Consider the following 10,101-nt stretch of genomic DNA (forward strand, 5'->3'; position numbering starts at 1 on the left):
ACCCTCAAATTGCAACTCAAGACACGACTCAATCTGTTTATAAAGTGTTTAAATGACACAGTTGCACGCAATTTACGTAGTGTTTTTCACTGAATTGAGCTAGGACATTGACGTTTGCTCTCCGACGTTGTTTCTGCTGAAACAAGCGAAGCAGTCTGACGTCATGACTGCTAAAGCAAATATGATCAGTGTCGGAGGAGTAGTTGTCTTTGAGGACAGAGCCTGAGCCTCCATGTGTGAGCTAACGAAGAGAGGGCGGAGGAGAAGCGGGCCGGCTGACAGCAGCTAGCAGCGGTGCTAAGCTAACGTTAGCATTAAAGTGCTATTTTATAGCATTATTGTTTGTGTAGCGGACACGGGCGGATTAGCCGTGTTGCTAGGGCCTCGTGTGGAAAGAGGATCTTAAAAAGCTGTCATTGCAGCCTGTGCAACAGGTGGCTCCGTGGCGCAATGGATAGCGCATTGGACTTCTAGTCAAGCACTTGAGGAGTGATTCAAAGGTTGTGGGTTCGAGTCCCACCGGAGTCGCACATTTTTGTTTTGTTTGTTTTTATGTATTAAATATGCTGTAATATAACTGTAATATAAATAACTAATATAACTAGCTAACGGTGTTACGTTGTGCGGAACGGAAGACTAACAATGACACAAATAGAGGGAATTAGCTGAAAATTAAAATAATGTTTACTTTAAATGCACTTAATGATTAATTGAGTTAAATTTAATGCCAGTAATAAAACATGTGTACCCATGCACATTATACAACATTTGTGTTTGTTTGCTGAATAAAACTTAATAACTACTTAGAAATACATGCCATATCAGTTCTGATGGTCAGATTTGCTCTTTGTATTAACATACAGAGAAGTAGATAAAAATAAGTGTATAGAAATGGTTTTATTTTAGCATTTATTTATGTCTCTCCTGACCCATTCACTGGTGATCACGTCATTATCTTTGTTGTGTACAGTGGTCGGTGTTGCTGGCTCAGTCACTGCAGCCACTAGATGGAGGCTCCCCACGGCTGTGCAGCGATGTCAGAGGAGGCGGAGAGGCTAATCGGAGGAGGGTCGGGCAGCGAGTCGATGAGAGTGCCGATGATGGCCACGCTGAGGACGTCCGTGGCCTTTCTGCTTCACCTGGCTTCCTCTGTGGCGGTAAGAAACCGGAGCGTCCGTGTGACATATTCCTCCTCGTGCACTCTGTACTTCCTGCTTTAAGTATCTCTGAGATTTGGGTCCTCACACAGCTGATGACAGAGGGGTGAAAAATGCAGCCGTCGCTTTGTTCCAGTGGAAGCGCAGACTGAGCTCTGTCCACAGGGACACTGTTTGTGCTTCTCCGATGACTTATTGAAAAATGAGAACGTTGGTGTTGAACGTGGTTTAGATTCAGATTTCATTTTTACTGTACAGAACAAGAAATTCATCTCACTGGTATCATTTTATTTTTCTGCACTTCAGTCTCAGGATTTTTATTTCCATCAACCAAACTAACAAATGACAGAAACAGAATAAAAACTGAATGTTTACTTTATTGTGACAGAGTAAAATACAAACATTAGAAATAAACAGTAATGATCATATTTCAGTTTTATTTTGGTTTGACCTTTTGAACCCCACTTTGATAACTCCTCATCTGTTCAAGCTTCAGCTCTAATTTTGCGTTGTGATTTATTGATGCAGTGCTGAGTAACTCAAAGTACGTCTGCTAACTTCCTTTAAACTAAGAAACACGCACCACGCACATTCTGCCCAAATATCTCCATATTCTGTTGAAAAGATCTGCATTCGAGTTCAGAGCTGAGCTGGACGTGCATGTAATACCATTTTGTTCCACACGAGGGAGCAGTGAGTCAGTGTAACTTCAGTATTTAACAACACATTTACAATAAAAACAAAGTGTGTTGAATCAACGTTAAACAGCACGCGGTCACTGTAACACTGCCCCCTGCTGGTGAACGTTTTCATTCAAATCTGCATGAGGCGATTACAAAAAGTACCTTTACTAAAAGTAATCCCAATAACCTTTGACCTTTACCTCCACGCTGCAGGTGAGGCATCAGTGTGTATAAGATGATTCTTTAATCTCGGCTTTTATATCGTTTAGATTCGCAGCTTCACACGATTTCAGCATCATAAATATGGATTTATTTCAAACTGCATTTGTATATATTAATATCAAAGCATTGGCAGTTCTGCAGGAGTTTCATTGGCAGAAACTTAAATGATTTCATTTTTAAAGTCCTTGAAACAGTCTCAGAAATCATGGGAGTGTTTGCTGTGACGAGCTTCAGTCAGGATTGAGAGTAGATCACAGAAACACTGATGAGGACAACAATGATCCTCTCATACTTTCTTCGTTACTGCCGAGTGCCAGAGGAGAGCGTTTTTATCCTCCTGTCCAGGCGCCGGTGCCGTGTGAGGAGAGGGTGAGCCGGCTGGAAGCGGAGATCCAGGGCTTGATGAACGTGATCAGTGAGCAGCACCGCTACATCCAGGAGCTCCACAGCAGCCAGGCGCAGCAGCTGCAGCAGATCCCCAACTCGTACCTGGGCCTCGACGACCTCTACAGAGGTACGGCTGCATCCACCGTGTGTGGGTCAAACCCTACATCGTCAGCACCGGACGCTTTCCTTTATCTAAGAAACAAACCATGTCTACACAGAGCGTCACAAGATCAGAGAAACCCGGGAATGGTTATTTTATTAGACTCATGTCAGACAGATGCAGCGTTACGGAGGACGAGGTCTCCTCCTGGGATTGAACCAGATCTTTTTCTTATCTGTGTGTGTGTGTGTGTGTGTGTGTATATAGACTGCTCTGAGGTGTTTGAGGATGGAAACGTGGCCAGCGGGCTGTACGTGATTCGCCCAGACGGCGCTCCCACGGCGCTGAGCGTGTACTGCGACATGAACCACGGAGGAGGGTGGACCGTCTTCCAGAGGAGGAGAGACGGCAAAGAGAGCTTCGACAGGTGTGTCACCTTTACACACGTGAACACGTGAACAGTGCAAACAAATGTGTCATCGTGTGTGTGTGTGTGCAGAGCGTGGGTGGAGTACAAGCATGGATTCGGAGACCTCTTCTCTCCTGCTGGAGAGTTCTGGTTGGGCAATGAACCCCTGCACCATCTGACATCACAAGGTGCGTCTACCTGTGTGTGTGCGTCTGTGTGTGTGCGTCTGTGTGTGTGTGCGTGTCTGTGTGTGTGTGTCTGATGCTTTCTGTGTTTTAGGGAACTATGACCTGCGCATCAACATGGAGGACTTTGAGGGGAACGAGCGCTTCGCCGAGTACAAGAGCTTCAAGGTGGACGGCGAACAGGTGAAACTCAAGTAACCGCGGGAACGTCTCAGCTTTAAATTCAATCTGACGCTAAGAACACTTTACAGCCTCTCCCTGACCTTTGACCTCCTATGGGTTTCTCATAACACTCGGTCTTATTTAGACTACGGTCCCCAGCAGCAGCATCAAGGTCACCGCCGGTCTCTGTTCCCATCGGCGGTCCTCTCCCTCTCTGTGTTCCTGCACTGCTGAGGATAAACACAGATAAACTAACAGCAGGGGGAGGAGCTGCAGAATATTCCGCAGTGTCGGCGCGATGACCACGAGAGGAGGAAGTAAGACGAGCTGTTTGCTGCTGTTTTAGGAGGCCCCACACCTGACCCTGACGTTAAACCTGAACCCAGGTGTGGCCTCAGGCCTTCAAAGGCTGTGAAAATGATGCGTTGAAGGGGCGTCGTTAAACGTAGCTGCAGAACAATAACCCGGGTCACTCTGCTGACTGCACGTTTTGTGTGTGTGTGTAAGGCGTCTGATTAATCAGCTGGTGCTGAACGAACTGGCTGCGATGAGTCTGAGCATCAGATTTGTAACTGTGAGCTCCTGCAGCACTCGCAGTTTCAGCACGTGGTCTTCCTCGCCGTCACGGACCTGTGAGGTTCGCGTCAAACAGGGTCCGGCTGTAAATGGCTTTAAGTGTCCTCGCTGAAGGTCGCGCTGCAGGTGTGAGCCTGATCACTCTGCTTTCACTCCCGTGTTCACCTGAAGGACCAGTACCAGTTACATCTGGGCGAGTTCACTGGGAACGCTGGCGACGCTCTGGACGACGCCCACGTGGCGGGACCGGGCAGTCCATGCGCAGACGGGGTGAAGTTCAGCACCTACGACCGGCCGAACTGCATCGACGCCGACGTTCAGTGCGTCAGACACAGCAAGTCGGGCTGGTGGTTCAGCAGGTGAGACGCGCACAGCGACGCGTTTACTGCAGGCTTAAAGGGACAGTACACCAAAACTGAGCTGTAGAGTCGGTCCTCCACACGAGACAGAGCGACGGGGCCAAGCATCACCCGCCAACACCGTGACCCCGGGAAACTGACATCTTGCTGATAAACGTGATTCAGCCTCAGACATTCAGATTTAAATTCCAGCTGCTGCGTTTCTTTGTTCGTCTTTCATTTCTGCAGTTTTGTGTTCAACTCATAAAATCAAACGCACCTTTCATGGGAACTGTGGAGACGAAGATCTTTGTGTGTCTGTTTGAAGCTCTTTGCACAAAGAGCTTTGAAGCGTTTGTTCAGTGGTTGCTGCTTTTAGTGTTTAGTTAAAGTTCACCGTCCTTTAAACCAAAGGTTAATAATCAGCTCGTTTGATTTCTGCCTCCCCATGTTCCCTAACGCAGCCGTTCCCAAACTTTTCTGCAGCCCAGCAGATTTCCGCTGACGTCCCAGCAGCAGAAATCTGAGGATTTCTCGTGATTCTCACAGCAGCTGCTCCGATTTATAATCAGAGTTCAGGTCTTTTTAAACTCGGGTAGAAAAAGCGGAGTAGAGAATCAATCAATAAAGTTTTATTAGAAAAACCTGAACTTTTATCCCTTAAAATTAAACCCAGCAGGGTTCATGCTGCTGAGCTTCTCACGGCTCGTTTTCGGTGCTTCGATCATGAAGCTTTTCGTCTCTGCAGCTGAACTATCAGGATAGACGTGAAGACGCTCGGTGGACTGTCCCTTTAATTGGAGCAGAGTGCGATTAAAGCAGCTGCTATTGGCCGATCGTGTCAGCTGACTGTTCTGTGACTTCCCCCTCACAGGTGTAACGCAGGTAACCTGAACGGTCACTACTACGACGGGCCGTTCGAAGCCATGACGGACGACGGCGTGGTGTGGTACACGTGGCACGGCTGGGCCTACTCCATCAAGTCTGTCGTCATGATGATACGAGCGTCCGACCTCGAAGCGCCGCCTCCAGCGGACGTTTACCTGCCAGGCGGTCCTGACGTGGTCCCGGCGGCGGGCCGAGGCGCTCCGTGAAGCCGAGGTCACTTTGATGCTGTGAAATAAAGTCAGAGCGCCTTCGTATGATGTCATGTCGCATTTATTCTGTTCAAAACAACAAAAAAGAACATTGTACACTGAGGCATTCTGGGTAAATCTGAGGTTTTTCAGGACAAACAACAGAAACAGTAACACAGGCCAGTGTGTCAGTGAGGGAGGGGCACGGCAGGGCAGACATCTGATTGGGCACCGGGTGATTTCAGGGCGCGAGGGGAGGTCTGCATATTTGGCTCTGAGGCCGGCCCCCTACGTCGAACGTCCACGGGTGATTACATTCCACAAAGCAGGTTAAGGTCGAGGTCGTGACAGGACAGAGGTCTGTGGGAGGCGTGTCTCCGTCCCATTCGAACGCTGATTGAGCTTCGCTCTTTGGAGGCGGAGCGTTTCCACAAACATCCACAAATCCAAGGTTTCCCCCGAGGAGGCGAGCGGAGCAGCGGTCAGGGAGGAGGAGCTATGTACAGACCCTGAGGCGTGCCTGCTGGTTTCTTCAGAGGAGGAAGAACCCTCCCGGGAGGACCGGGCGCTCCGAGGCGGCGAGCTCAGCCCGGGGCCGCGATCTGGTTTAAGTGCGTCGGTGCCGCCGCAGCGTCTTTTCAAAATAAGATATTTATTTAAAAATGTACAAGTCTGCGATGGCTTCATGTCCAGCGGCGCCGCTCCGACTCGGGAGGGGGGAGCGCAGGGGGGGCGGTGGGTTATCTGGGCGATAACGGCGCAGCTGTGGTGAAGGAGGCGGAGTTCCGGGGCGAGCTGAAGGGGGAGGTGGGCGAGAGGCGGCGGGGGCTCGCCAGCAGGTCGCCGTTGTGCAGCTTCCACAGCAGCTCCTCGTTCTCCATGGACAGCCGCTTGTTGACCTTTGACTCCTTCTGCAGCGTCTGCTGCAGTATGGCCTGCTCGCTGGACAGCTGCCTGCAGGGGGAGACAGAGAGCCGTGAGACGGGCAAGGATTTATCGAAAGGGGAGCCGCTCGTTTACAGCTTCCACGCGCCCGCTGAGAGGCTGATGGGTTCTGATCACGACAGGCGCACGCGGGACGTTTAAAAGGCGCCGTCGTTCGTGCTGCTGTGGCGGGATTTTACTCTGAACGCTGTTAAAGCCACACGTCTGATGTTTGCACTCACTGCAAATACAAAGTTGATTTTTAAGTGTTTTTCACAGGCAAACAGTCACTTTCTTATTCACACGAGCCACAATAACAGGACAGAGATATGTGCTCCGAGGCTTTAAGCAATCAACATTCTCGCGCTCCTCGTTGCCTGAAATCTGCTTTCTTTTGTATTTACGGAGCAGAAACATGTTCGTCTCTCACAGAACGTCTCGTTCTTCACATTATGAGTCAAAGAACAGCAGCAGATAAACCCTCATCATCACAACTCACGCAGCGAGAGCGAGAGGCGCCGGCGGTCCCTGCGACAGGCCTTTTAACATTTATCTGAAAGCCAGGAGAGGGAGGGAGGAAACCAGGAGGTAGCTGAACGATTGGATGGGGATGAGCCCCCTGGAGTACGTACTTGGACAGCGCGGCGTGTTTGTCCATCCTGGCCTTGTAGTCCTCGTTCTCCTGCTGCACCTTCTTCAGACACTCCTCCAGCTTCACATTCGTCTCCACCTGTGACACACACACACACACACACACACACACACACACACACACACACACACACACACACACACCGTTTTTTCATCCAATCATCAGGCTCGGCTCAGGTAGATGAAAATGTTTAAAAGCAGCTAATCTGTCCGACTGACACACTCGCTCCTCGCTGTGCGATGCTCGCTGTGGCAGACGCTCCGGCAGTAACACCAGACAAACACAACAACTGTTTCCAAAGCTTCAGTCACAAAGCACGGGAGATTCCCGGGAGGCTGCCGATGCTGCTAGATAAGGAATTCTTAGATCTGCTGAGACGGAAACAGATCTGCACCCACCAGTTTGTCCATCTCCATCAGCTTCTTCTCCTTCTGATGCAGCTGGTTGTTCTTGATCTCCAGCACCACCTTCAGACTCTCCAGCTCCTTCTCCAGGTACACGGTGTGCGAGTCCTTCTGCACAAACAGCACAGACACAGCAGGTGAGCGCAGGAACCCTCGGCGCTTTAAGCAGCATTACAGCAGCACAACAAGCACACATTTCCTGTCCCTTTAGTATGAGTTAGTCACTGCTCTTCCACACCAGCAGGGGGCAGTCATGGTCAGCAGCGGGCTTCACGAGTGCTGCTAGGAGGAGTTCAGAGGGAGATTAAACCATCGTTACCAGATTCTTGTCGGTGAGCATCCTCTTCCTCCTCTCCTCCTCAGCTCGCAGCTTCTCGCTCAGGTCCTCCTTCTCCGCCGTGAGCTCGGAGAGTTTTTCCTGAGGGGGAAACAGAGGCGCCGTTGTTAGAGTTCACGCTGAGCTCAGCAGCAGGTAAACTACAGATTCATCAGGAACACGTCTGCAGACCGAGCTCAGGTTTGTGTTGGCCTCCTGAGCGTCTGAGCCGGCAGCACAGATAGATCCTCGGCTCTCCTCCACACACAAACATCTGGAAGCACCTGGAGGGAAAACGTGTGCGAGCCTCAGCACGAACACAGCGCTGCAGAGTCACCGATTCAAACGCCCTGACGGCCACGCTCGCCCCGCGCTGAGCAGACGCATCACCTCATTCTCATGTTTATAGTACTCTATTCTGTTCTATTCTATATTGCACAGTATGTTATTCTATTTTATTCTATTTTTCTTATGTTTTGCTGCTGTAACCAAACTAATTTCCCATGTGTGGGACTGATGAAGGTTCATCTGATGTCACAGAGTGATGGAAATGTGATGATGGCAGTAAAGTGATTCTTACAGAGAGAGAAGCTTCGGTGTCCTGCAGGGATTTTTCCACAGTGTCCAGGTCGGAGCGATGGATGGTCTTCATCTCTGAGCCGGGAGAAAGAAATCAGAGCGACAAAGAGGACAGAGTGTGTGTGTGTGTGTGTGTGTCTGTGAGTGTGTGTGTGAGTGTCTGTGAGTGTCTGTGAGTGTGTGTGTCTGTGTGTGTGTGTGTGTGTGTGTGTGTGTGTCTGTGAGTGTGTGTGTCTGTGAGTGTGTGTGTGTGTGTCTGTGAGTGTGTGTGTGTGTGTCTGTGAGTGTGTGTGTGTGTGTGTCTGTGTGTGTGTGTGTGAGTGTCTGTGAGTGTCTGTGAGTGTGTGTGTGTGTGTGTGTGTCTGTCTGTGAGTGTGTGTGTGTCTGTCTGTGAGTGTGTGTCTGTGTGTGTGTGTCTGTGTGTCTGTGTGTGTGTGTCTGTGTGTCTGTGTGTGTGTGTGTGTCTGTGAGTGTGTGTGTGTGAGTCTGTGAGTGTGTCTCTGTGTGTGTGTCTGTGTGTGTGAGTCTGTGTGTGTGTGTCTGTGTGTGTGTGTCTGTGAGTGTGTGTGTGTCTGTGTGTGTGAGTCTGTGTGTGTGTGTGTGCGTCTGTGTGTGTGTCTGTGAGTGTGCGTCTGTGTGCGTCTGTGTGTGTGTGTGTGTCTGTGTGTGTGTGTGTGTCTGTGAGTGTGTGTGTGTGTGTCTGTGAGTGTGTGTGTGTGTGTGTCTGTGTGTGTGTGTGTGAGTGTCTGTGAGTGTCTGTGAGTGTGTGTGTGTGTGTGTGCGTCTGTGTGTGTGTGTGTGTCTGTGAGTGTGTGTGTGTGTGTCTGTGAGTGTGTGTGTGTGTGTGTCTGTGTGTGTGTGTGTGAGTGTCTGTGAGTGTCTGTGAGTGTGTGTGTGTGTGTGTGTGTCTGTCTGTGAGTGTGTGTCTGTGTGTGTGTGTCTGTGTGTCTGTGTGTGTGTGTGTGTCTGTGAGTGTGTGTGTGTGCGTCTGTGTGTGTGCGTCTGTGTGTGTGTGTGTCTGTGAGTGTGTGTGTGTGTGTCTGTGTGTGTGTGTGTGTCTGTGTGCGTCTGTGTGTGTGTGCGTGTGTGTGCGTCTGTGTGTGTGTCTGTGAGTGTGCGTGTGTGTGCGTCTGTGTGTGTGCGAGTGTGTGTCTGTGAGTGTGTGTGTGTGTCTGTGTGTGTGTGTGTGTGCGTGTGCGTGTCTGTGAGTGTGTGTGTGTCTGTGTGTGTCTGTGTGTGTGTGTGTGTCTGTATCGTGCACACACACACCTTCTATTGAGGCCTTGTACTGCTGTTTCAGAGACTCCATCTTCTGGCTGTGACTCACTTCCTGTTTCTTCCTCTCCACTTCCTGTCGGCTCCTCAGCTCCTCCACCTGCAGGAAGTAACCAGGACGTCAGAGGCGGCGCTGATCAAAACTCCAACATTTATCAGATCATGCAGTGAAAATAAAAAAAGATTAAAAACGTCCAGAACTAAGAAAGAAATCAGAGACGTGGCTGTTTACAAATGTGTTTGTTTGTTTACATGTTTTCATTTGAATCTCTGGCCCCTCCCACATCTCCTCCTCCTGCTTCCTGTCATTTGCACTCCTTCCTTCCTCCTTTGCTTTCTTTCCTACACTTTCTCCTCACGCCGTCACCACCCCTCCCTGCCTCCTCGTCTCCTCCATCAGGTGTGAGTGATTCTTCAATCTGAGCGTCTGCAGCACGGAGACGAGAGCACTGCTGGACGTTTATGATGAATCTGAAACATTTTTCCTGTCGCTGGATCCAATCAGAGAGCGAGCTCAGGTTCAGAGCTCAGGGAGTCACATGGCGCTCCTACGAGCCAATCAGAGCGCAGCACGAGGAGGGCGTGTGCCGTGTCTCGGCCCAACCGCAGCAGTAAATCGGTGACCTATTAAAGGTCACGCCGCGTACGTGACGAGC

The 10,101-nt window shown here is 50.1% G+C and overlaps 2 protein-coding genes across 6 annotated transcripts in view; one reads left to right on the top strand and one right to left on the bottom strand.

The window, feature by feature from the left end:
- Nucleotides 1–203: 203 nt before the first annotated feature.
- On the top strand, nucleotides 204–5,313 carry LOC308396167 (fibrinogen-like protein 1; the record flags this gene model as incomplete). Its single annotated transcript, XM_080881292.1, has 8 exons — nucleotides 204–500; nucleotides 971–1,157; nucleotides 2,408–2,576; nucleotides 2,817–2,976; nucleotides 3,049–3,146; nucleotides 3,238–3,326; nucleotides 4,053–4,240; nucleotides 5,094–5,313. The coding sequence occupies exons 2-8, from the start codon at nucleotides 1,008–1,010 to the stop codon at nucleotides 5,311–5,313; spliced, it is 1,074 nt and encodes a 357-aa protein (XP_080737418.1). The 5' UTR covers nucleotides 204–500; nucleotides 971–1,007.
- Nucleotides 5,314–5,359: 46 nt separating this feature from the next.
- The window catches only part of LOC308396149 (uncharacterized protein), a 55,451-nt gene continuing 50,709 nt past the window's right edge, over nucleotides 5,360–10,101 (bottom strand). For all 5 annotated transcript variants that reach the window (XM_080881254.1, XM_080881256.1, XM_080881257.1 and 2 more), the window contains 6 exons: nucleotides 9,440–9,545; nucleotides 8,172–8,245; nucleotides 7,595–7,693; nucleotides 7,270–7,386; nucleotides 6,852–6,949; nucleotides 5,360–6,249 (listed from right to left, as the gene is read on the bottom strand). In XM_080881254.1, coding sequence (XP_080737380.1) covers nucleotides 6,036–6,249; nucleotides 6,852–6,949; nucleotides 7,270–7,386; nucleotides 7,595–7,693; nucleotides 8,172–8,245; nucleotides 9,440–9,545 — 708 coding nt within the window. In that variant the 3' untranslated portion in view covers nucleotides 5,360–6,035. The remainder of the gene's footprint in view (nucleotides 6,250–6,851; nucleotides 6,950–7,269; nucleotides 7,387–7,594; nucleotides 7,694–8,171; nucleotides 8,246–9,439; nucleotides 9,546–10,101) is intronic.

The sequence above is a fragment of the Rhamphochromis sp. 'chilingali' genome (genome assembly GCF_963969265.1).
Source record: "Rhamphochromis sp. 'chilingali' genome assembly, chromosome: 4".
NCBI lineage: Eukaryota > Metazoa > Chordata > Actinopteri > Cichliformes > Cichlidae > Rhamphochromis > Rhamphochromis sp. 'chilingali'.